General features: G+C 38.8%; 1 protein-coding gene across 5 annotated transcripts in view; it reads left to right on the top strand.

Moving 5' to 3' along the window:
* The window catches only part of CSGALNACT2 (chondroitin sulfate N-acetylgalactosaminyltransferase 2), a 60,868-nt gene extending 34,626 nt beyond the window's left edge, over window positions 1–26,242 (top strand). The window contains exons 4-8 of one of the 5 annotated variants that reach the window (XM_027530309.1): window positions 926–1,027; window positions 4,223–4,401; window positions 6,022–6,116; window positions 16,068–16,149; window positions 23,066–26,068. In XM_027530309.1, the coding sequence (XP_027386110.1) occupies window positions 926–1,027; window positions 4,223–4,401; window positions 6,022–6,116; window positions 16,068–16,149; window positions 23,066–23,358 (751 nt within the window). In that variant the 3' untranslated portion in view covers window positions 23,359–26,068. Of the gene's footprint in view, window positions 1–925; window positions 1,028–1,902; window positions 1,995–2,635; window positions 2,732–4,222; window positions 4,402–6,021; window positions 6,117–16,067; window positions 16,150–23,065 lie in introns of those variants that run through there. The other 4 variants (XM_027530310.1, XR_003509162.1, XM_027530312.1 and 1 more) reach the window with 4 other exon arrangements.
* Window positions 26,243–26,765: the final 523 nt, after the last annotated feature.

Consider the following 26,765-nt stretch of genomic DNA (forward strand, 5'->3'; position numbering starts at 1 on the left):
CAGAAAACTCCTCTGAGAACAATTTGAATTTCAAAATTGGAAGAAAAGACAAATATTCAAGTAAAAATGGGAGAATGTTATTCTATCTTGGGAAGCAAAGATTGTTAACGGTTTTAAAAACATTTTTTAATTATTAAATTTGGATATTTTTACACGCTAAAGTGTTAAAAATTAACAACTACATATTAGACTTTTGATTTGAGAAAACTTTTGGTTTTTTTAATTAAATAATTGTCATGTTTTTAATACTTTAATATGGTAGTCTTAATTCTTTGTAATCCCAGTTTTTGTTCTTATTGGAGTTGTTGCATATAAAAACTAGTTAACACAATTCTGTTACAGAACATCTAGAAATCATGCTTCCAAATGAGTTGCCTTTTTGAAATTGCCTGCTTGAGAACTGATTTCCTAAAGCATTTTTAATTGCCTTTGGGAATTACCTTCAGATGCTACATTTTTCTCCACAGTTAATAATCTCAATCATGACCTATATTTATTCCTTGATGATAGATATAATTTCTCTAATTAGGTAGTCTGAGGACAAAATAAGTTTTGAACTAAAACTTGAGTTATTTATTTGATTTTGAACTGATTGAACTTTATTCTTTGAATAGCTTATAGTTTGCTTCTGAAGGCAATACCAAAGCAAAAGTTCCCAAAATGTTTCAAAATATGGCAGCTTCTTGGGCTGCTTACATTGGCTCTCCAGGTGTTGCATTCATTTTGACATATATGCTGTTACACATTTGCTGTGATGCCTTTAATAATTCAGCAGTATTGCCAGTTTTATATTTCCTTAGTTTCATGTGATTTCATTCTAAATGAGTAATGCTTTGTTTTCTTGTAAAGCTTCGTATGATTGCCTTCTGAATGAGCAGTGCCTTCTATATTTTCCTGAATGAACTTTATTTTTCAACCCTGTCAGGGATGTATGTATTCATCAGGACAAGAGAATTCATCTCACAGTGGTGTATTTTGGTAAAGAAGGACTTTCTAAAGTCAAGTCTATCCTAGAATCTGTCGCAAGGTTGGTGAGCCATGTCCACATTGAAGTCTTGTATGTATAATAGCAGAAGAATGAGAATTTCAGATACTTAATGAATTAATAATTTTGAATAGTTGCTGTTGAAAGTTGGCTGAGATGTGAGTGGTGGTGGTAGTAAGTTCCTCGTTTCACCCCTGAGTTTATTCATGCAACTCTAATGACTCGTCTTCCTTAACCTCAGCGTGGCATGATTAGGGTGCTGTTACTCTGTGGCCCACTCACCTTTGTATTTGCCTCCATTCACTCTTCATTTCCTTCTTTTGAACTCTTAACTTTTTTCTAAGTCTAATCCTTTCACTTTTATATCATCTCCTAAGCTTGTCTCTTACTTGCCACCTTTCTTTCCTTCCATTTTCCTAAGTTCTTTCTCTCCCTGCAAATGATGCTTAGGTCTCCCCTATCCTTCAGAGACCCCCACCCAACTGTGCAGTACCCAGTAACTACCATTAGGTTTCTGTCCTTTCACAACTAAACCTCACAGAACAGTAGTTCTCTAACCAAGCAACTCATGTAGTACCTGGCACATAGTAGGTGCTCAGAGGTTTGAACGAATGAATTAGTCATTCCTTAATACTCCATTATTAATTCTGTAGCTTCTCTTCCTTTTCATCTCTAAGTTATGGGCCCAGAGTTAGGACCTAACTGCCAATTACAGCCTTTTCTCTGTCATCCTCTTTGACTGCTTTCTTACACTTGATACCTAACCAGTATTTTCTTCTTGAAACTCTCCTCTGATGTTTGTAAAATGTATATATTTTGTAAATGTAGATTTGTTATAATGTAATATACTAGGTTGATTGTCTTTTCTGACCACATCAACTCTGTATCCTTTACTTGCTTCTTTACCTTTCTGCTAGTTGTGGCCACTCCCTAAGAGTCCAGCTTTGGCCGGCCTTTCTTCTCGAGTCGTTCAACTAACATTCATTGAGTCCCACCGACTATGTTCCAGGTACACTGCTTGGGAGTCTGACTGGGGTGGTTGGGATAGGACTGGGCACAGAGGAGGGAGTGCGCTCCCGGTCCCAAAGGGACTCACAGCATTGGGGTATGAAAAACACTGTCTTCTCCTTCCCCTTCGCTAGCTCCTCCTCCTGATGGCCCTCTTTCAGTTCACACTAAGCTCATTCTCATAATCCCCGGGCTTGATGTCTGAGAGCAGCATCTTTCACTCATTCTTTCCCTGTAATTAGTCAGTTTCTGCGCACTGCCCAGGACCTCTGCTCTGCCCTTTCCTTGCTGCTGCCACCACCTTAACCCAGGTTCCTTTCCTTCCTTACCATTTGCAGATCACCTACTAAGTGCCAGTGACTGATGTTAGTATCACAGAAGTTGCATTAATCAAGACTCCTCTGTGGCAAATGATGGAAACTTATTAACTTATTTTGAATTTACTTGAGGAAAATGAGAGCGTTATTGAAGAATCTTGGATAACTCCCCAGATTAAAGGGATTATTAAAACCAAATTTAATGAAGAATACCAAAACAGCTTTGGTGTCTCAGTGACTGGGGTCAGAGATTTGAATACCATCAGAATTCTCTTGTCTTCTTGTCTGTTTTTCTCTGCATGTTGACTTCATTCTCCTGTTGCAGATTGGCTCCTTCCACATGTGAGGTATATGGCTGTTGGCGGCTCTGGGCTCACATCTTCTCAGCTTTGCTGTCAGAGAGGAAAGAGCTTTCTCCCAGGTCCAGTTGAGAAAATCCCAGGGAAGGACTTTTGCCCAGTCTTGAGCCAGTTACTATGGCCAGGTGGGGTGGGGATATTTTGATTAGCCGAGCTTGAGTCTGGCTCCCTGCCCCTAGGAAGTCACTGTGGTTTGTATATTCTATGATTAGTTCCTCCACTTGATCTGGAAGTGAGAGATGGTGATTGACAGTTTCCTCAAAAGAAGAGAGAGATTTGCAGCATGTCGGGTGGAAGGGCAGGGGCACTCAGAGTCCACTCCATGCCTTGTTTAAGCCTTGGCATCCATCTCTCCAGTCCCCATTCTATCGTGTTGTAAGAGTAATCTTTTTAAAATGTTCTTTTTTGATCCAGCTATCCCCTAGTGCAGTAGTTCTCCAACATCAGTCACTTGTCGAGAGTGACTTGTCGCGAGAGAGTCACAGGTGCTTGGCTCCTCCCCTGATATCCGATTCAGGGGTCTGGGGTGGGGCCTGAGAATTTGTGTTTCTAACACGTTCCCAGGCAGATCTGATGCAGTGGGTGCAGTCCCTTGGCTGTGGAAACCACTGCCCTTGTGGAAAAACCCTGACTCCTCCTTGACGTCAGAGCACTAACCAAATTCTTTAACCTCTCCTCCTCAATCTGACCCTTTTCTGGTCTTCTCTCATTGTTGCCATTTTTATCCCTGTGTTCCAGTCTGATTTGTCTGATTACTGTTCTTTAAAAAGCTTTGTACTTTCTTACCTCCTTGCCTTTGAGAATAATTAATTGGAATGACCTTTACATTCCCCACTGAATTCAGTATTTTAACCAAGGCATAACTTAAATTCTGCTTCTAACATCTTTTCTAACTACTACAGACACAAGCAGTCTTTTTTTCTTGAACTGCACTTCATTCATTCAATCAGAAAATACTTACTGAACTCATACCCTGTGAGGAGCACTGTGTCCATAGTAATGAACAAAACAAAATCCCTGCTCTCATGGAGCTTACAGTCTAGTGGGAGACACTGGAACAGACATGTCCAGTGATACTGAGGGAAACAACGCTGGACAGAGGGATGAAGATTGAAGCAAAGGGAGGTCAGGACTACTTCACATGTGGTGTGAAGGGGATCCCTCTCATGAGGGCACATTAGAGCAAAGATCTAAGAAACTCGAGAAAAGAATATTCTTTGTATGTATCATTCATGTGGATTGCATTATTTATCACCAGACACTATGATTGTTTTCCCCTGTGTATATTTCTTAACCTCGCCAATAGGTTTTTAAGATCATGAAAGGTAGTGGCCTCTCAACACATACTAACCTCACGTCACTAGCATGTTGCCTCAGATGTGGGCATTTAGTTGTATCCCTGATGATAGAGACATTTAAAGCTGATGATTTCCCTATATCAGTATAGACCCAACATAATAAATACCTGAAGTGTAAAGTATTTTTTGTAACTTGTGTTAACAGAGGCAGCTTCAAGTGGGACTTACCATTTGTTGTATGTGTTTTCCTCATAGTGAGTCTAATTTTCACAATTACACCTTGGTCTCACTGAATGAAGAATTTAATCGTGGACGAGGACTAAATGTGGGTGCCCGAGCCTGGGACAAGGGAGAAGTCTTGATGTTTTTCTGTGATGTCGATATATATTTCTCAGCCGAATTCCTTAACAGCTGCCGATTAAATGCTGAGCCAGGTGCGTAAAATGTTGGCAGGTGAATTGAGTGTAAAATTTTAGAACATTCAAGTGTCAGCACATTCCATATTTTGAATCAAGTTAAGTTTTTTAAAGTTATATTTGGCATGATTTAATTGGAATATTAAGTAGGAAAGTAAAAATTTGCCCCTCTGAAGTTCATACACTTATTATTTTATGGCCAGATTCCAGTGTATACATTTGAATCCAAATAAACAAATGCAAAGAAATAAAAAATCTTGAAATTGATTAAGGAGGAAGTAGAACTCATCAGAAAAAGCCAAGCAGTGTGATGTGTGTGAGTCAGAAGCACTCTTCCTCAGGCAGGTGGTGCCAACATGCGTGTAGGCGTGCAGTCACGGAGAGGTCTAGGTACAGATAGATGGTGCTTGGGCAACTACTGTGCATTTGGGGATGACTACTATACTTTGTTTTATTTGTACATATTTCAAAAATGATAAGAGCAAATGACTTTTATATATCAGATATTACTGTAATGTGATAAGGAGGTTTTTCTATATTAAAATTTTTCATAGTGTATGTTTTTTATAGAACTACTCAGATCATGCAGGTTATCTTCTTGTGAATCATTTTGGTTAGGGATGGTTGTCAGGAACTCTTCGAGACTCAGGGGGATAAATGAGGGTTAGATTTACTTTTTTTGTAGCAGATAGCATGAAGGCCAGAATGCGGTAGTTGAAGATGTATTTTCTTAATGTAAAATAAATATTTTATCTGAAGTATTTTATATTCATTTTAAATTGTTTCTTTAATGTAAAAGAACAATTTGTCTTGGGGAAATTGAGCTCCCCTTCCCTATGTGGGTTTTAATCAAGATGAATGAAGTCTGCTGGGGATCTTGTATTAAAAAGACTGTCACATTATTTACAGGGTCCTTTGCAGTTTCTGAGCACTTTATATTACCATGTCTGATTGAAGCCAATCTCAGCAAGGTGTTCTCTGTTGAGGGGAGGGAGGTGGGCTAGCTAGTTAGCCTTAGTGGTCTCTTCAGTGCTAACTATTTGAAAGCTAATAACAAGGCCTTTTGAGGGGCCATCGGGTACTTAAAACTAGTCTTCCCAGGTTTTCCAAATCTTGTTCAGATCTGTCTGCAGTTCTATAGTTTACTTATTCTCTGTATATCCATTGTACAATATCCTCTGGATTCACTGTTTCACAATTCATTTTGAAGGATGGATTTAATAGATGTTTCGGAGTTTCTTGGTGATTGGTTAACCTATATCTGTTACTGCTAATTCAATGAAATAATGATTAATAAATGACTCACCTCATGAACAGTAAGAGAATACTTTTGAGCATCTCCTCAGAGTGAAAGGGAATAAATATATCAAAAGGGAATAAAGCATCTTTTAGTCTTTTTTTCTCTGTTCTTTTGCAGGGTTATAGTTTCATAGCCTGAACTACTGATACATTGTAAAATCATTATCATGATCATCAACACAAGGTTTTAGTAACCTGAATGTTGATAGAATGCAATATTAATAAAACAAAATCATCATATGTAATAAAAACTTTAACAAAATTGCAGTAGATATTGCAGTAAAGATCAGTGCTTTATTTTATTCTTTTTGTGGTGTAAATGTATATTTTCATTTATAGGTAAGAAGGTGTTTTACCCTGTGGTGTTCAGTCTTTACAACCCTGCCATCGTTTATGCCAACCTGGATGTGCCCCCACCTGTGGAACAGCAGCTGGTAAGACTCTTACTGTCAGTTATGAAAAAGCCTCAAAGATCTTTGATGGTTCCTTAATGTTTGTTTCACTAGTAGAAAAAGTTTCAGTTGAAAACTATAGTTACTATAAATACATTTTCATAGTGTACCCTCCTCCATAACATGCTTTCGTATTTATTATTTCAGAGTTGTGTCATTCTGGCAGAGATGTTGGGGATGGGAGAGAAAAGTTTAGGCTACAGAGAAAAATTCATATTCTAGATTGTGAAAATTTTCTGGTCATTTCTACCAAATTACTTTTAGTGATACTAAAAATTTAATTTTAAAACCTTACTGGAAATTAAAACTACTAAATAAGAAGGAATAGTATACTATGAGAAATTACTTAGAAAGTTTTAGAATAGGAATTCCATATATCAGAATTTAACAGTTATTGACAAAGTTACACAAGTGTTGAAAAAAAAAGGTTAAACTTCTATGGAATAATTCAGATTTACAGAAAAGTTGGAAAAACAGTACAGAAAGTTCTTGTACTTCACCCAGTTTCCCCTCATGTTAGCATTTTGCATAACCATGGTTCATTTGTCAAAATTAAGAAATTAACATTGGTAAGTTACTTCTAATTCCACTGTAGATTTTGTTAGGATTTCACCAGGTTTTCTACTACAGTCCTCTTTCTGTTCCAGGATCCGGTCCATAGTACATTGCGTTTAGCCTAATTTTTTATTGTTATTTATAACATTAAGAACAAAAAGGAAACAAATAAACTAAGAAGATAATTTAACATGTTTAAAAAATGAAAACTAACTCCAGAAAAGAAGTAAAGATAAAAGCAGAAATTAATGAACCAAAAATAATAGGTTGCCACACATAGGAGCTTATTCTTTTTGTGCAGGAAAAAAATAATCATAAAGTTAGGTGAATTCAGGGTATAAAAGAAAACACAACATAGGAAATTAGAATAAGAAAACGTTACAAGAAATCAACCTCATATAGTAAGTTTTTAAAAATTCTAAATAGGAATTCCCTGGTGGTACGGTGGATGAGAATCTGCCTGCAGAGTCAGAGAACACGGTTCGATCCCTGGTCCGGGAAGATTCTTCATGCCTCAGAGCAGCTAAGGCACACACCACAGTTATGGAGCCTGTGTACTGCGGCTGCTGGAATCTGTGCTCGTCAGCAAGAGAAGCCAGTGCAGTGCAACGGACAGTAGCCCTCACTGACCGCAGTAGAGAAAGGCCACACACAGCAATGAAGATGCAGCACAACCAAAAAACTAAAAGGAAAAATTTGAAAGTTTATAAAATACTAACATGAACTAAATTCATGTTAGTATTTTATAAAAGCTCATCTTAGTATTCTATAAATAAAAGAGGTGGAAGCTCTTAAGAGATTAAGAGCAACTAAAAATATAAGAACAGTTATCAAATAGTTAACCTTCATATATATATATATATATATATATATATATATATATATATTTTACTGTTGAGTTTTTCAAAACTTTCAAAGAACAGATAATATTAGTACCATATCATCTGCCTACCAGGTTCCTCTGTCCATGGGGATTCTCCAGGCAAAATTACTGGAGCAGGTTGCCATTTCCTCCTCCAGGGGATCTTCCTGACCTGGGGATCAAATCCAGGTCTCCTGCATTGCAGGCAGATTCTTTACTGTCTGAGCCACCAGGAAAGCCCATCTTCATGCCAAGCCCTGGTAAAACATGTATACATAGCATACATATACACAGATGTCTACTTTATCTGTAGGCCAGTATTAGGAATATGGATACAAATGGGGTCAAAATGACAAACTGGGCACCACATCTGCCTTATCTGACATTCTAAATCCTTTGTAGAAGTAAATTATTAAAAATGAAAAGCCATATTAGTATTGGAGAATGAGAGAAGTGCCATTGGGAGATCTAAATTTTGAGAAATTTCTATAAGATGACAGTAGTTGTCATAGGATTGGTTACCGGAGGAGAGGGCAGTCTGGAACATATTTAGGAGAACAGTGACAATGAGGCTGCCTTGCATCCTCCGAGCTCATAGAAGACAGGAGTGGTGGAGTCTGTGTGCTTCTCTGGGAGGTGTGCTGAGCAGCAGGCATCACAGGCATCTCAGGCTGAGGCAGTATGTTTGGTCCCTGGAGCTAGAGAGGCAGGATAGAGCCCTAGGATTACTGATTATAGGGTGGATGGGGAGCCGCAGACTCCAAAGGTGAACTGCTACTGGCACATTCTGTCCAAGACCACGTTTAGCCCCTTCTTCACTGTTATTGGAGATAGACCTTTGTAATGATAGCTAACAACCATGGTTTTTGAACAATGATTTTTGAAACAAAAATGATAAGCAGCTAACCACAGCTAGCCAAACAGTTGAGGGAAACTAACACTGTGAAAGAAGACCAAATTTTAATAAATAGAAAAATTGATACATGAGATTATAAATAGAAATAGAAAACAACTTTAACTTAAATATATCTTTAAAGAAATTAAAGAAAATGTTAATTTCATAAAATTATTAGGATTTGTTACTAAAAATAGAACTTGGAAATTGCAAAAATATAGAACTCAATAAATGGGCTGAATAGCAGAATGATCACAGTTGAAATAGATTTGTAAACTAGCAGACAGGCCAACTGGGATCAAGAGGCAATGTGAGAGAAAAATCAAGATATGGGAAATCAATTCAGAAGCTCTAAGACTGTTAAATAATTGGAGTTCTGAAAGGGAGAGAAAAGAGAGAACAGAGCGAGGAGGAAATAGAAGAAAACATCAAAGAACTAGGGAAAGAGAAATCTTCTGGCATTTGAGAACAGAAGGGACAATCCTAATAGTTTCCAGAGATGCTCAAAGTAGCAGAATCTAGCTTATCTACAAAGGAATAATAATCAGGTTGGCACTTGCAGCCTTTGTGATAATATTGATACTAGAAAATACTAAAGCAGTCCCTTGAATATTCTAAAGAAAAATAACTTCAATTATAGAATCCATATTTGACCTATTTGAAAGCAAAATAGACATTTTTGAACACTGAAGAACTCAGTTTAACTATTTTTCAGAGGCCTTTTCTAATTTAGCAGAATGAAAAATGAGCATATTGAAGGAGGAAGACCTAAGAGTGGTCAACAACAAGAACCCAGTAAAACTTCTTTAATTAGTTTCTTTAAATAGTTGATGAAACACATAATAAAAAAAGTTAAATGCAATTTAGGATAAAAAAGTCAAAAGGTATATACATGGTATAATATGCGTATTACCCAACTCTGTCCCAAGATACCCAGAAGCAGTGACATCCTTAGAGTAATAAGCATGCCCAGCTCCCAGATCTCAGTGCTGAGATGGGTAATAGAGGAGCCCAGAACATCTTGTAGCTCTAGGAAAAAAAAGATGATGGTATATGTCAGAGGGATGTAAGACCCTGAAAGAGCTCCCAGTGGCAAAGCTGGAACAATTTGAGCAACAAACTAGTACTGGATTATAACACCAGCATAAAATAAATATCATGAGTCCATACTGATATGAATAACTTTGTGAGGGAATAAGGAGATAAATAATAATAATAAATGACAGATTGATAGGTTGATTAAATTAGATGGGGCGGGGGGAGGGACAGATCTTCCCACAGAATTTTAAAGAACTCTTGTAGGTACTCCCTTTTCCACAAGGTGGAGCTAGGTGACTCACTTCCAAAGAAGTAAGGAAAAAGAAAACTTTTTCTTCTTAACTTTTCAACAGAGAAACCTGGCAGGCACCACCTTAAACTAAGTAAAAGGTTAACATCACTAGTGCTGTACCCCCCACATAAGGTGTAACGAGAAGGGCATGTCACCCCTGTGGTCTTTCTTCCAAAACCTATAACCCCAGCCTAATCATGAGAAAAACTTCAGATAAACCCAAATGGAGGGACATCCTATTAAATACCTGACCATTACTCCTCAAAACTGCCAAGATCATCAAAAAGAAGACTGAGAGGCACTCCCAGTTTCTCAGGAGACTAAAATGTACTGTAGTGTCCTGGACAGATCCCCTAGAACAGAAAAAAGAACATTAAAGGAAACACTGGTAGAATTCAAATAAAGGAAAAAACTGATGGAATCCAAATAAAGTCTGGAGTGAGTTAGTAGTAATGTATCAGTGTTGTTTCTTAGTTTTGACAAATGTACCACAGCAGTGTGAGATCATAACATTTAAAGGAAGCTAAAGCTACATGAGAAATATATGGGAACTCTTTATTATGTTGTAACTTTTCTGTAAACCTGAAATTGTTTCAAAATTTAAAAATCTAAAAATTTTACTTGAAAAACAAACCGAAAGAAATGCAAAATGGACTCAACGTATAAGAATGAAGAGCTAATATTCTTGTCTAGTTTGAGAGAATGTGGACAAAGAATGTTTTGAAGTAGATTCATTCTAGATGTTGTATAGAAAAATAAGTTTAAGTGCTTCCACTTCAAATTCTAGTTTCACCACTTTCTAACCATTGCAAGTTATTTAACCTGTTTAAGCTTCATTCTCCTTAAAAAGCATAAGACAAAAGTTTGCTCTCTATAATGTTTAAAGATACATTAGAAAGTAAATAGGAAATACACCAAACAGAAAAAAATAGGTAAAAGACATCTGACAATAATTCATAGTAAACAGTTTGAAATAGTCATTCTTCACAAGAATGAGTTAAAACAACAGGTGATAATTTTTTCTGCTGTTAAAGCACTTTTTAAAAAAACAGTCACATGAGTGAGGCTGGCAGGGTAGAGCTTCTTCCATCCCTGCAGTGGTGTGGGAATGCAGGTACACTTTCTGGTTTGAGAGTTGTCAGGTAGGATCATCCCTCTGATCCAGTAATTTGCACGGCAGGAGTCTCTCCTGAGGAAATAATCAGAGGTGTAGAGTAGCAGTATGCAGAACATGGACAACATTCAAAGCAAGTAGAACTCTAATAATAAAATTATAAGTTGAATTATAGAATATACTGTGGTGAATGTTATGTGTCAAGAGGAGATTGTTCATGAAATGGAAATAAATACAACTGCATAAACGTAGAAGTAAATGTAAGGTTAAAAAATGGTGGGTTTTATATATATATATATATGTTAGATATTTTAATACTGTAATATCTAGTATTTTTATGTATGTTTTTCTTCATACAGGGTACTGTTCTGTTTTTTATACATGTTAATTTATTTAATCCTGTAACAGCCTCTCAGGTAGGCACTGTTATTACCCGTATTTTATAAATGAAGAGAGAGCTAGGCATGAATGAGTGCCCCTCCCCAAGTGCACAGCTCACCAAGGTGGGGCCAGGAGCCTGGGCAATGTTGGCTCCATAGTCTCCACTGTTATATTAATTCATTAAATAGTGAGTGTCCATTCTATGCCAGCCATTATTCACCACTGGAACCCCGAGATCCATACAAATGTGGTTATTATTCATAAGAATCTTTAGTCTTGCAGGAAGAGACAGAAAATAAAATCAGTTAGCAAATAACCAGTAGATAATTAAAAGAGGCTGAGTGGTGAAGAATGATGAGATCATTTCTGTGCTGTTTGGTCAGAAAGGCCTCTCTGAGATGAGGCTGTTGGAGGGCCATCTGAATGACAGGAAGGAACCTGCCCCACAATGACTGGGGAAGGCAGTTCCAGACAGAAAGATAGCTAGTGGATTTCCTAAGGTGACTGGAGCACAGTGGGTGAGGGAGCACAGAGGCCAGGTTGTGGAGAGCCTGTTTATACCCCTGTGAGCGGTTTGAATTTATGCTAAGGGTGATAGACAGCCTTGGGAGCTTTGATTCTGTGGAGCATGAATTGTGTGTGGCTCCAGCTGCAAGCAGCCAGTTAGGCTTTTGCCGTAGATCGAGGAGGTGCTGTGGCTTGGGCAAGGGTGGTAATTGTGTAGAGAGGTTTAGGTATGATTTAGAAACAGCACTTGCTGTTGGATTAGAATGTGGGGATTGAGGGAGAGACAGGAGTGGCAAGAGGAGAGAACAGGACTTCGGTTTGAGCTTGGTAGGTGTGTATTGCTTATTAGTGGCCTAAGGGGATGTGTCAGGGTTGCCAGAGGATTCATGAACCTGTTTTTTATGAGGGGCTGAGAGCTGGAGATGTAGCTTATGTGTGGATAGCTGCATCCCCCACTTGCTTAGGAGAAGAATAAGAGTAAAAACAAACAATCAGAGATTATGGATAATATGAGTTTCCTTCTACTTTCCTCCATGAAAATGTGCAGATTTAAAAATCAAAGCCAATGACTCTTTCCCACAAGTCTGATATTTGAAGAATTTTCATAATATTTATTAAATCAGAATTGGCATAGGGTAGAAATGTCAGAGTAGATGTTTTAATACTTTACACCAGGATTATATGTATTATATATTTTTGAAGAGATAAGAATATTAGAGCCTAATCTTGGTTTTGCCACAGAAGTTATACCTCTATAAGTTTGTTTATTCGTTCAAATATTTATTGAAAGCCTGTGCTGTGCCCTGCATTGTTCCAGGTGCTAGAGATATAGAAGTGATTAAAATTAGCAAAAGGTCCTGCCCTCAGGAAGTTTTACATTCTACTAGAAGCAGGAGCGGAGAAGGCAATGGCAACCCACTCCAGTGTTCTTGCCTGGAGAATCCCAGGGACAGGGGAGCCTGGTGGGCTGCTGTCTATGGGGTCTCATAGAGTCGGACACGACTGAAGCGACTTAGCAGCAGAAGCAGGAGAAAAGAAGCCTTCCCCACCCCAAACCTCTCAAATGGAATAGGAAAGTTTATGTTTCATTTATTAGCTTCTACTTCAGCCAGATCCTCAGTACTGCCTGGGTCATTCTGTTTTCCAGTTGGTTCTCTCATTCTGCACAGCAACTTTTTCAGACTGTCCCCTGAAACTTTCAACTCCCCTAACTCTTCTCAAAAGTTACTGCCTCTACAGACCTATATATTCTTATATTCCTGCTTTCTGTAAGAATTTCCACATGGTTGCCCTATAGATTACTCAAATTCATTATGTCCAGAACGTTGCTCCACGTCATTCCTCCTGGGATGACCTTTTCCTGGGGCTCCCACTCTTGGGGAGATGACCATCACGTACCCTTTGTCAGGACGGCAGTCTGTGGTCCAACCTCCTGCCTAGTTTTGTAGGGCCCAGGAGTTAAGAATGGTTGAAAAATATTTTCAAAAGGATAATATTTCATGACATAGGAAAATTTCATGAAATTCACATTTCAGTGGCCTTAAATAGAGTGTTTTGGAATACAGCTTATTTCTTTAACTATTGGGAATGAGTGCTTTCACTCTACACTGGCAAAGTTGAGACAGATTCTGTGTTCTTCAGAGCCTAAAATATATACTATCTAGTTTTTATCAACGTTTCCTGAGACCTGCTCTACATTCATGGGCACTGATACCTCTGACTCCAGTATTCAGACGCATCATTTTTCACCCACAGTGCTCTCTCCCACCTCAGGCCTTTGCACAAACTGTTGTCTTGCCTGAAACTGTCTCCCAGCATATCTTCTTTTACTTGATTAACTCTTGCTTCTCTCTCAGATCCCAGCTCTCACTTCATTTCTTGGAGGAAGCTGTCTCAGAATGTTGCAATTTGGGTGAGGGATCAGTCTTTCTGCTTTCTGTCACCCTCCTCACAGCCATATCCTCACTTCCCTCCATATCTGACTAGACTCCATGGTCAGTCATGAGCTACAGCCTCTTCTCTGATATACACTCACCTCCCTCATCCCTCACTCCTTCCAGTGTTTGCTCTTAGAACCCCAGCCTAGTTAAGGGCACCACTGTCAACCAGGCCGCTGAGCAGCAGAAGGTAGAGAGTGAGAAACACACTCCCGCTGCACAGCACAACTTTAAATACTTGACCACAGGCTTCTGGGTCTCAGGCTGCCTCTGGTCCCCCTGCGCTTCGTCCTCCAGTCCAGTCGCACTGTCCTTACGCCTCCCAGCAACCCTCACCACTTCTCACTCCACGTACCCTGCTTCCTGTTTCACTTAGGAAGGAGCAGCAGTCAAGCATTCACTTCCTTACTCTCCTGTCTTGAGACCCATGGGCCTCACTGGCCCTGTCACATCCTCAGCCTCTCTCTCTCCAGTCCCAGTGGAGGAACTACCCATGTCCCTTGCTAAGGCCAGCTCGTCCTTCTGTAGTGAACTAGACAGAGCTCATTCCTGATGTCTACACAAGGACATCCCTCCAGCTTTCTTCACTCTCTCATATCCTAACATTTTGCCTCTTTTGGATCATCGCAATTAGCCTACAAAAATACTGTAATACCACTTAGGTCTGAAAAATGTTTCTTGGGGCCATGTTCTTCTTGCCCTTGTTTTCTGAGCTCTTGCCATAGTCGTTTCTTTACTGTTGACCACTCCAGATGTGCTCCTACCTCAGAGCCGTGGTACGTGCTCCTGGCATGATCTCCAGATATTTGCATAGTTCACTCCCTGATTTCACTAGGGTCTCTGCCCAAACTTACCTCCTCAGGCCTTTTGTGGCTGTTATATCTAAAATAGGCCTTCTGTTTTGCTGTGTGTTTGGCCTACGGCATCTTTCTTCCTAACATGTGTCACCATCTGAGATCTATATTTATTTATTTGCTATTTTCCCATCAAAATGGAGGCTCTATGGTAGCAGAGACTCTGTCACCTCTGTTCATGGCTGGGTCCCCACTGAATTGTGAATTTTAAAAGGCAGTCTATCAAGCTTCAACCTTTACTTGATTCTACATGCCCAATATAATCAAAGCCCTGATTTTTTTCTTTCTCTGCTTGGACTTCAGTGGTGACTATTCCATTTTAAAGCTGGCTTCCCTCATGGTGGGAAAAAACTGCAGCAGTTCCAGACTTCATATTTACACGCTATACCAGAGGCTGACAAACTTACTCTGTTAAGAGCCACATAGGGAATCTTTTAGGTTTTGCAGGCCGTAAATCCCTGGTGCAACTGTTCAGCTCTGTCATTGTACCATGAAAACACCCACAGACAATTCATAAACAAATGAGTGTGCCTGTGTTACAGTAAAATGATGTACAAAGCCAGTAGCTGGCCGGATGTAGCCTGGAAGCTATAGTTGGCTTACTCTTGCCCTGCACTATCCAAGGGGAGCAAGCGTCTTTTTCTAGTATCTCTCTCAGAAGAATGAGGGGGCTCTCTGTTTTCCAAAGTTCCCAACAAGCGTCCTGTTTTAGCATGTTGCCCTGAACATTATCTAGGAATTCCCTGTAGCTCAAATGGTAAAGAATCTGCCTGTGATGCAGGAGACCAGAGTTCGATCCCTAGGTCGGGAAGATCTCTGGAGAAGGGAATGGCAATCCACTCCAGTATTCTTGCCTGGAGAATTCCATGGACAGAGAAGCCTGACAGGCTACATTTGTGGGGTTGATTATCTAATGCCTGTTAATGAAGTAGTTCGTGAGTGAGTGGGATGAGACTGTCTCATTGGTGGAGAGTGCTTGCAGTCCAGTCTGATGCTGCTAGTGGAAGGAGCGTCCCTGAAGCTCATGGGCTGCATGGGGCCAGGTAATTACCTGAGCAAAACTGTACACAATTAGGAATGGGGGTAGGGGAATGGATGCTGGCCATGCATCAAATAAGGTCTGCTGTGTGGAAGTGATTGGTGTATTACAGTATGTGCTTACACCACTGGTATCCTCCTAAAATAGAATGTAAGCCCCCTGAGATCAAGCATCACACTCTTTGATTATTAGTAACCTCAGCTCAAACCTCGTACAAGACTTGAATCAGATTAAGTTGAAGGCGGTTAAGAATCCTATGCTTATGGGGATTACTATACTTTTGTTGGTTTTTATAAGGATTTAATAATATAAAGCCATGTGATCCCATTATCAATCACATAAATGATTCTTTTTTTACAGAAAAAATTATTTGGAAAATATTTTAATTTGTTTCATTGTTGATTGAAACTACTTCTGGTTTTTGAGGGATTAAATTGAGTTTTGATTTTTAAACTTAAGGTTCACAAAAAGGATTCTGGCTTTTGGCGAGATTTTGGATTTGGAATGACTTGTCAGTACCAATCAGATTTCCTGACCATTGGTAAGTATACCTTACTTTTAAGAATAGGACTTTAGGTGTTTACTATGATATCTTAAGATGTTTTTCTAAAAGGTCTGAGATTTGAATGTTTTCCTAATAAATTTTGAATATCTGAGATTAGCTGAAGAGTCAGGAAATACAAAAGATAAAATAAGTTTATTATTAGAGTCTTTGACTAGAAAAATGAGGTTATAAAGGTAAAATACCCATGTTTGCAGTTGTTTCTAGTACTGTAACAAAAGATCTGCACCTAACTTTGGTGTTGCAGTCACAGATTGTTACAGCTAGAAGTAATGTTGGATTATCTAGCTCAAGGGCTTTCATATTTTTTTATTTAGAGAGGAAACCACCTTTATTTGTCTTTTGAACATAATGCAGAATTTCAGTATCTAAAACAAAAGTGGGGGGGCGGGAAATCTCTGTCTCTAGCTGTGGTTGTAGTTGGAGTAAGGGACTTAGAATCACTGCCTTAGTCATCCACTCCCCTAAACCAAGTTGACCATGAAGAATCTGATCTAAGCTACCTGCCGAATCCCACCATGTCTTACCCAGCAAAAATAAAGCATCAGAGCATAGTTTAAGGAAGCAAGCTGAAACCTGATTTATTTGTTCCATGTTTCCTGATTCACTCAGGGGCTCCCTTTCCACTGCATATTGTTGTTCAGTTGCCAAGTCACGTCTAACTCTGCATCCCTGTGGACTACAGCATGCCAGGCTTCCCTCTCCCTCACCATCTCCCGGAGTTTGCCCAAGTTCATGTCCATTACATTGGTGATGCCATCCAGCCAGCTCATCCTCTGGCACCCTCTTCTCCTCCTGCTTTCAATCTTTCCCAGCATCAGGGTCTTTTCCAGTGAGTTGGCTGTTCACATCAGGTGGCCAAAGTATTGGAGCTTCAGCTTCAGCATCAGTACTTCCAGTGAGTGAGTATTCAGGGTTGATTTCCTTTAAGATTAACTAGTTTGATCTCCTTGCTGTCCAAGGAACTCTCAAGAGTCTTTTCCAGCACCACAGTTCGAGAGCATCAGTTCTTTGGTGCTCTGCCTTCTTTATGCTTCAGCTCTCACAACCATATGTGACTACTGGAAAGGCTATATGGACCTTTGTCGGCAAAATGATGTCTTTTCTTTTTAACATATGTCTAGGTTTGTCATAGCTTTCCTGCCAAGAAGTGATTGTCTTCTAATTTCATGGCTGCAGTAACCATCTTTAGAGCCCAAGAAGAAATCTGTCACCGCTTCCACATTTTCCCCTTCTATTTGCCATGAAGTGATGGGGCTGGATGCTGTGATCTTATATTTTTAATATTTAGTTTTAAACTGGCTTTTTCACTGTCCTACTTAACCCTCATCAAGAGGTACTTTAGTTCTGCTTCGATTTCTGCCATTAGAGTGGTATCATCTGTATATCTGAGGTTGTTGATACTTCTTCCGGCAATCTTGGTTCCAGCTTGTAACTCATCCAGCCCAGCATTTCTCATGATGTGTTCTGTGTATAAGTTAAGTAAACAGGGTGACAATAAACAGCCTTGTCATACTCCTTTTGCAGTCTTGCACCAATCAGTTGTTCCATACAGAATTCTACTTGTTGCTTCTTGACTGGCATACAGGTTTCTCAGGAGACAGGTAAGATGATCTGGTATTCCTGTCTCTTTAAAAAGTTTTCCACAGTTCGTTATAATCCACACAGTCAAAGGCTTTAGCATCGTCAATGAAACAGAGGTATATGTTTTTCTGGAATTCCCTTGCTTTCTCTTATGATCCAGCAAATGTTGGCAAGTTGATCTGTTTCCTCTGCCTTTTCTAAACCCAGCTTGGATGTCTGGAAGTTCTTGTTCACATAATGCTGAAGCCTAGCCTGAAGGATTTTGAGCATGACCTTACTAGCATAGGAGATGAGTGCAATTGTCCAGTGGTCTGAACAATATTTAGTACTGCCCTTCTTGGGAATTAGGATGAGGATTGACCTTTTACAGTCCTGTGGCCACTGCTGGGTTTTCCAAATTTGCTGACATATTGAGTGCAGCACTTGATAGCATCATTTAGGATTTTAAATAGCTCTGCTGAAATTCCATTACCTCCACTAGCTTTATTGACAGCAGTGCTTCCTAAGGCCCACTTGACTTCACACTCCAGAATGTCTGGCTCTGGGTGTGTGGCCACACCATCATGGTTATTGTTGTCATCAATATCTTTTTTATACAATTATTCTGTGTATTCTTTCTGTCTCTTTTTGATCTCTTCTACTTCTATTAGGTCTTTACTGTTTCTGTCCTTTATTGTACCCATCTTTGGATGAATGTTCCTTTGATATTTTCAGTTTTCTTGACAAGATCTCTAGTCTTTCCCCTTCTGTTGTTTTCCTCTATTTCTTTGCACTGTTCATTGAAGAAAGCCTTCTTGTCTCCTTGCTTTTCTCTGGAACTCTACGTTTAGTTGGGTGTACCTTTCCCTTTCTTCCTTGCTTTTCACTTCTCTTCTTTCTTCAGCTAGTTGTAAAGCCTCCTCAGACAACCACTTGGCCTTCTTGCTTTTCTTTTTCTTTGGGATGGTTTTGTTCACTGCCTCCTGTGCAATATTACGGAGGCAATGTGCAATATCCGTAGTTCTTCAGGCACTCTGTTTACTAGATCTAATCCTTTGAATCTGTTTGTCACCTCCACTGTATATGCATAGGGGATTTGATTTAAGTTTTACCTGGTTGGCCTGGTGGTTTTCCCTGCTTTCTTAAGTTTAAGCCTGAATTTTGCTCTGAGAAGCTGATGTATTTTTAATAGAATACATAAATATATGTCCATTTTACCTTCATTTTTATAGTCAGCCATTTGCTCTGGAAATTCCTCCACCTTGTCTTTTTATCTCTGTAACAAATGATGGAAAATCAGCAAATAGTAATAAAAAGACTATTAAGTGAAACTAATAAATTTTTCCCCTGATTTCTTGCTTAATAAAATAGTAAGGATCCATCATCGCCTCTGACCTGTGTTATTTCTCACCGCTCCTTTCTCTCCCTTCATATTCCTATCAGATGCATATTGGTGCAGTTAATGGTGTTCCACATTTCTCTGAGACATGTTCATTTTTCTTCATCTGTTTCCTCTTGTCTTCGTGTAACATAATCTCAATTGATCTGTCTTCAGGTTCTCTGATTCTTTTTGTTCAGATCTACTTGTTGAGCTGCTCTAGTGACTTTGTCGTTTGAGTTATGGTGCTTTTTAACTCCAGAATTTCTCTTATTAAAAATATATAATTTCTATCTCTTTATAATGTTCTCTACTTGATGAGACATTGTCACCTTTCTGTTCTTTAAGCATGATTTCTCTTAATTCTTTGAACATATTTATAATGGTTGTTTCGAAATCTTTGCTAAAACTGACATCTGTTTCCTCTCATAGGCAGTTTCTGTTGTCTGCTTCTCTTTTGATATATAGGTCACAGTTTTGTTTCTTTCAATACCTTTCTTTTTGAAAATGAGACATTTTAAGTTATATATTGTGTTGATTCTAGATATTAATTTCCCCTGCCTCCAGGGCTTACATTTTGTTTTACCTTTACTTGTTTATTAACTGACTCTGCTTTACTGTTTTAGTGAGCTGTGGCTCCGCATCCTCCATCTCATGTCACTTCTCATGTCACTCATCAGGGCATGTGTACAGTCATCCTGGGATGACCTTGGATTGAGTGAATATCTTTTTCACTGTCTCCTCCCGTGCCTCTCTGTTGGTGTCACGCCCGACTATTAGGCTGCATTAATTTGCTCACAGGACAGTGCTCTGGGACATAGATTGCTCCAGTCTTAACAGATTAAACTAAACCCTTTTGAAAGTGTTAGTCGCTCAGCTCAGTGTCTGACTGTCTGCAACCCCATGGACTGTAGCTCACCAGTCTCCTCTGTCCATGGAATTCTCCAGGCAAGAATACTGGAGGGGGTTGCCATTCTGTCCTCCAGGGGATCTTCCTGACCCAGGGATTGAACCCAGGTCTTCTTCATTGCAGGCACATTCTTTACCATTTGAGCCACAGAGAAGCTCTTAAACCCTTTTGTAGGGTAGTTTTGGAGGCAAGTTTTTGAGGTTTGTTTGGACCCCAGGATGGCTCTTAGCTGTTTCTCTTCCTTCCTCTCTGGTAAACTGGGTGGCCTACATTTTAGCTTGCTCTAATGGGCTACCAGCCACTTCTTAATTGTTCATCACCACATCTCCAATATTTACAGGAGCCCCTTTAGGCCTTAATTTCTGTACACTTTCTTTCAGATAAAGTCAATTCCTTTGGGAAGAGCTCTGGAGTATTTGTCCTTATGGACTCCCTCTTCCCCTAAAAAGCTCTGAGTCTCTGCTTAAGACCTGGGGGTGGAGATGGTGGCACAGTTCTCTCAGAGGAACATCCCTGCCTTATGATCAGAATATTAGGTGGGAGCCGAAGGGCCCATCTCCCTCTTCAGTTCAGTTCACTCGCTCTGTCATGTCCAACTCTTTGCGACCCTGTGGACTGCAGCATGCCAGGCCTCCCTGTCCATCACCAACTCCCTCTCCCTCATGGAGAGCCTCTATCCTGTGAATGTGGGCTGGGGGAGGTAGGGAGCCCCAGCACTTGTTTGCAATTTCGCCTCTTTCATTTGGAGCTTATATTCCTTTCCCTCTTTCCTTCTGGCTGTCCCATTATACAAACGTTATACCTTGGGTAGTTGTCCCATAGTTCTTGGGTATTCTGTTCTGTTTTTTTCTTTTTTCCCCCACCTCCAGTCTTCTTTCTCTTTGCTTTTCAGTCTTGGAAGTTTCTATTCACATGTCCTCAAGTTTAGAGATCTTTCCTCAGTCAAGTCCAGTCTCCTAGTGAGCCCTGCAAAGGCATTCTTCATTTCGTTACTGTTTTTTATCTTTAACATTTCTTTTGATTCATTCTTAGACTCTTATCTCTGCTTCATTGCCCATCAGTTCTTGCATATTGTCTTTTTCCATTACAGCCCTTAGTGTATTAATCATAGTTGTTTTAAATTCACAGTCCTTTAGTTCCAACATCCCTGCCATATCTGAGTTTGGTTCTGATGCTCTTTCTCTTCAATATTTTTTGACCTTCAGTTTGCCTAATTTTTTTTTTTTTCATAGCTGAGCATGATGTACTGGGTAAAGAAGACTGAGGTAAATAGGCCTTCAGTGATGTGATGGTAAGGCGTGGGAGAAGATAAAGTGTTCTATAGTCCTATGATAAGGTCTCAGTCCTTTCTTTAGCGATCCTGTGAGTCTGGACCATGAATTTTGCAGTCATTTTTCAGACACTGCCCCCAATCTTAGGTAGGACAGGATGGCTAGAGTGGACTAGTTGGCTATATCCTTTCCCCCAGATAGGTTAGGCTCTGGTAGGATAGTTTTTCCTGAGGGTAGACCTTGTTAAGAACAAAAAACACCCTGGCATATTTCATAATGGGTTAGTTTCCCCTTCCTGAAAGCACTGCGGGATTTTTCTGCAGTTTTCACCATGAGAACCTGGTAAACCTAGGGATAAAACTCACAAAAGTGTATGGGCCCCTCTGGTGTTTTCAACTCTTATTAGATTTTTCCCCTGAGCCTCTGGCAGTTCATCAGTTCAGACTTTCCTACCCCTGTACTGGTTCCCCTGGAGATTTCTTCTAGTCTGTTTCTTCTCTAACGGTAATAGTTGTGATTCTGTCTTACACACCTATCTCTTCAGATTAGGGAAGAGCAGTTTGCCCTGTGACTTTATTTCTCTGAGGGATCTGAGAAGAATTGAGTTTTCAGTTTGTTCAACTTTTTATTTGTTGGAAGGATGGAGTGAAGGTCTGTCTGTACATGCTGGACAGAAATGGGAAGTCCTCTATTTCTTTTCACTGTCTACACCATCTCTAATATTTGAGGAACTTACTCAGATACAAGTAAGAAAAGCCAAGATATACCAAACATAGCATTTATTAAAGCTGTGATTATTTAAAATAATACTTTTCAGAGATCTCAGGATTCTTATCATCCTGTAAGTATGAAATTAAGTGACATGGAATTATTTGATAAAAAGACATCATTTGGAAACCTAGATTTTAATTAAAGAATTAATTTTTTCTCCATCTTTCAGAATCTTTTCTAGCTCTTCAAAAAACTCAAAATAGTTTGTATTCTCCATGCTTCTTTAAAGTTAGTTCAGCCTAAACCAACTTAAAAATAGTGTGAACTTGATCTCCTATGCTCTAGGTAAGGCTGTAAGTGACATTTAACGTTGCCAAGTCTACTTGATTCTCTTTAATTGAGAAGCACATGACCATTTCTTCAGGATGCTTTCCTCACTTGACAGCTGTGATGACACTTTCTCCAGAATTCTCTCCTTCCTCTGGGGCTGCCTGAGTCTCCTTTGCTGACTTTCTCTGCCTGTTTGCCCTCTAGATATTTGGCATTTCTTAGCAGTTAGACCTGGGCCCTGTTTTCCTTGTAAACTTTATTAGTAATTTCACCCACTAATGTGGCTTTAACTCATCTGTGTGTCCATTCTCAATTTTATGTGTCCCACTTGGCCCATTTCTTCTGTTTTCCGCTCTGGAAAATTTCCTGTGACCCAGAAAAACTTGGATCTCAAAGGATAGAGGGAAAACACCATAAAACATTAATGGTGGTGATATTATGGGTGATTCAGGTTTCCTTCTCCTTTATTTGACTTTCTAGACATTTTCTATAAAACTGAAGTTGGCAAAGTATTCTCAAATATTTAATCTTATTTTGATACTCAACAACAGACCCTTGACCTTCCAGCTGTCAGCTGATAACTGTATTTCTAAGCCAAGATGTCAGTCCTCTACTTCAGGTGTCTTTAGATTGTACATGTCATCTCATCTGAAGTAGAAGGTTTAAATCTTTATCAGGTTTGACTGTGCTCTGCCAGGCAGCTATTTAATAGTATGAGTTTTGATCCTGCAGGTGGATTTGACATGGAAGTAAAAGGTTGGGGTGGAGAAGATGTTCATCTGTATCGAAAATACTTACACAGTGACCTGATTGTGATTCGGACTCCGGTTCCTGGTCTTTTCCACCTCTGGCATGAGAAGCGCTGTGCTGATGAGTTGACCCCCGAGCAGTACCGCATGTGCATCCAGTCCAAAGCCATGAATGAGGCCTCACACTCCCACCTGGGAATGCTGGTCTTCAGGGAGGAGATAGAGACGCATCTTCACAAACAGGCATACAGGACAAATAGCGAAGCTGTGGGTTAATGTAATCGTTGACACATTAATCTGAACCACAAACCAGCACTATTTGTTTAGCCTTAATTCCAATTCCAGATGCAGTGCCTCTTTCAGGAAGACATGCTTTTGTGTTCTTGCTTATGTTACTTCAGCAGTTTAACTTGGTGTGAGAAGAAAAAGCAGCGTTGCAATGCAAAGTCTCTTTTTCTGAGCATACCTCACTATGGATCATTGACAAATCAAAATCTGGTATTTGTTCTAAGAGTAGTCTTAAGTTAATTTCTTCCTGGCTTCATGTGCTGATGTGTATCCTGGTTGCATCTGGGCTGAGGGGTGGAATGTGTTGTGCTCAAGGTAGGTTGGAGCATCCTGTTCCTTTAGAGAAGATGGAGTGTTATGGATGGAGTGTGTCAACAAGGGTTCTTCATCTGCTGACCACTGAGTCAACCTGCTTGGTTTTAAATGAAGATCTTTGGTCAGTTGCTTAAAAAATCCTTTTTCACTGAAGCGGAGGATAACTAAATGACATGTCTAAAATTCCCAACTAATGAAGAGGAGGCAGAGATAAAAATTCCTCAGCTTTGCCTAGCCCCCTGAATGTCTATTTTTAAACAAATGTGTAATAATAGAAAATACTAAGGATAGAATCTATGACTTGATTAAAAATATAATGTGTTACTAATTTATCATCATGTTCAGGATTAGGAGTCAGAGTTGCTATAGGCTGTTCTGAACAAACAAACAAATATGGAAACACCTTAAACGTAACAGTTAATTATGCTGGAGTCCAGGACACCAGGGGTGTCTGGAACATCAGTTTACATGAGCCAGGGCTCTAGCAGGGCCCTGTGGTTCAGAATAGATGAACATAGCATAGTGTTGTGTGTTTTTTGCTTTGTGTTGTCTCATTTAGCATGGATCCATATGTTTGTATTATCCTTTTTGTCTTACATGTTAATTATGCTACATCTGTATTTACATTATTATAATACTTTGAGTTGAGGGGAAGTTTCACTGAGAGGAGAAAACCAAACAATTTAGTGAGGTATGCCATAAGATCATACTGATTCAAGGAAAGGGGCAGAGCAGAACATTGTCTAAATGGAAATCTGAATTATAGAGTATTTTAGGGAAATATATAACTTGGAGATAGAATGATATTTTAATTGAGGTATAAATTATATTAATGAGACAAGATGAGTAAGCAGTTATATTCAGATAGGACTGTACTGTGCTGTTTATCACACATGGATCTTTTGCCATAGGGTCAATCGCTATATCCACAAATTGGAGATGTGGTGAAAGGCATGCATAGATTTTTGAACTTCTGGCTTTTAAAAGGGACCTATACGGAATTCTTTCTACTGTGTATATAAAACCCTGAAAATTCATGGAAGACAAATCATTATTCTTTTTGCTGCGTATATCATATCATCTGAAATATTATAAGTCCCAAACTTCTTGGTGCTACATGAATTCAATTTTACAATAACTCTTACTGAATATTCTTTTAAGGATTAAGTTGGGATAGCATTTAGGCTTGGTCTTTTAAGATGTGTAAAATGGTCTCTGCAAAATTGTTCAGGTCATTGTCTCCTTTTATATACAGTTATTTATTGTAAAGACCAGTGAGTTAAGATATTTAAAGTGAGAGAACCTAATTATTTACAGAACTGAGTTGTAGCTTGTTTTTTGACAGAACCAAATCAATTTTTTCTTTTTTTTAAAAACAAGCTTTTAATTTAAAGATGGAAGCTAAGCAATGGCAACATTACTGTGTTTTTGATAGTAAGAGGTACCAATAAAGTATTTTATTACCAAAGTTAAATGAAAATGTGATAAGCTAATTTCTTTCTGTTGAAAAGTATCAAATACAGAAAATTGCATGACATGTAATTGTGTACTTTGAATAGTGACGTCAACACCAGTGTAGCAGCTATTCAGATTAGAATCTCGAACTTTGTTGGTGAAAGGTCTCTGTGTGCACTTTCTTAATCACATACCCTCACTCTGTCCATATTAGTCACTATCCTGATGATTTTTGTGATAATTTTTCACTTATTTTTCCTCACTGTTTTCCCAACTATGTATATATATCTACACAATAGACTGTTTTGCCTCTTTTGAATTAATATGTGTATTATTTCATCATATATTCTCTAATCGTGGTTTTTTTTTGTTGTTCACTCACGTTAATCTCAAAATTAATTCATTTTAATTACCGATTAGTATTCCACTAAATGAATATACTGCAGTATTCTCTCTGCTCTTTACAGATATTTGGATCACTCAGTTTTTTTGTTGTTTGTTTCCTTATTTGCTTTTGCTGTCACAAGCAATGTTGCCATGAATACTGCTGTGCGTGTCTCTTAGGAACATTTGAGAACTTCTGTAGGAGTAATGATGCCAAGTCACCAGTGTGTGTATATTCAACTTACTTCCCAAAGTGGACCACTTCCAGCACTGTAAGAGATTCACTTTGCATCCCTGGCAATACTTAATTATGTCAGACTTTTTAATTCTTGCTAATCTAGTGGGCTTTAGGCATGAATCGTAGTTATAATTTTCATTTCCAGTCTTTTTGCCCATTATTTTAAATTCATAAGAATTTTTCAAATATTCTGAGTACCAATTCTTACTGGTTAAATGTTTGCAAATATCTTCCCTGGGATGTGGCTTGTCCTTTCCCATTCCTGATGGTACTTTTTGATGAATAAAAATTAATGTGTTTAGTTAATCTTTTTTCCTTTATGTATTCTTTTTATTATTAATTTTTGACATCATAATGGAGAAAAGTATCTTAAAGCTGTTGTTCTGTATTATCTTCTGAATACCTCATACATGGCTTTGTTCTTAAGGATTGTCATGGTTATTTGTAACCTTTATACTTTTCATAAAAGTTTTAGAATAAGCTTGTTTCATGGAAACTTTTGTGAATTTTTATTAGAATCTCATTGAATCTATAAGATCACTTTGGGGAAAAAGTACATTTTATCATACAGAGCCCTCCAGTCCTTGAACGTGATATTATCTATTTTGGTCTTTATTATCTTCAGTTAAGTTTTGTACTTTTTCACACAGTGGATTTTTTAAAGCTTTTTTTTCCTAGATAGTTTGCATTTTTTATGCCACTGTAAATATCTTTTGTTTTTATTTATTTTTAATTTTTTGCTGAGATTTAGAAATCAAACTGATTTGTGTTAATTTTTGTGTTTAGTAACCTTGCCAAACACAATTTTTTTTTTTTTTCCCCCACACCAGCACGTGGGATCTTAGTTTCCTGACCAGGGCTCAAACCCATGCCTCCTGGAATGAAAGAGTGCAGTTGTAACCACTAGACCACCAGTGAAGTCCCAAGCACTTCTAATATTGTATTTCTAGTTGGCATTTTTTCTGTTACACACTTACATATCTATGAGTAATAGAGAAGTTTT

This window comes from Bos indicus x Bos taurus, chromosome 28, assembly GCF_003369695.1.
Source record: "Bos indicus x Bos taurus breed Angus x Brahman F1 hybrid chromosome 28, Bos_hybrid_MaternalHap_v2.0, whole genome shotgun sequence".
In the NCBI taxonomy this organism is placed as follows: Eukaryota; Metazoa; Chordata; class Mammalia; order Artiodactyla; family Bovidae; genus Bos; species Bos indicus x Bos taurus.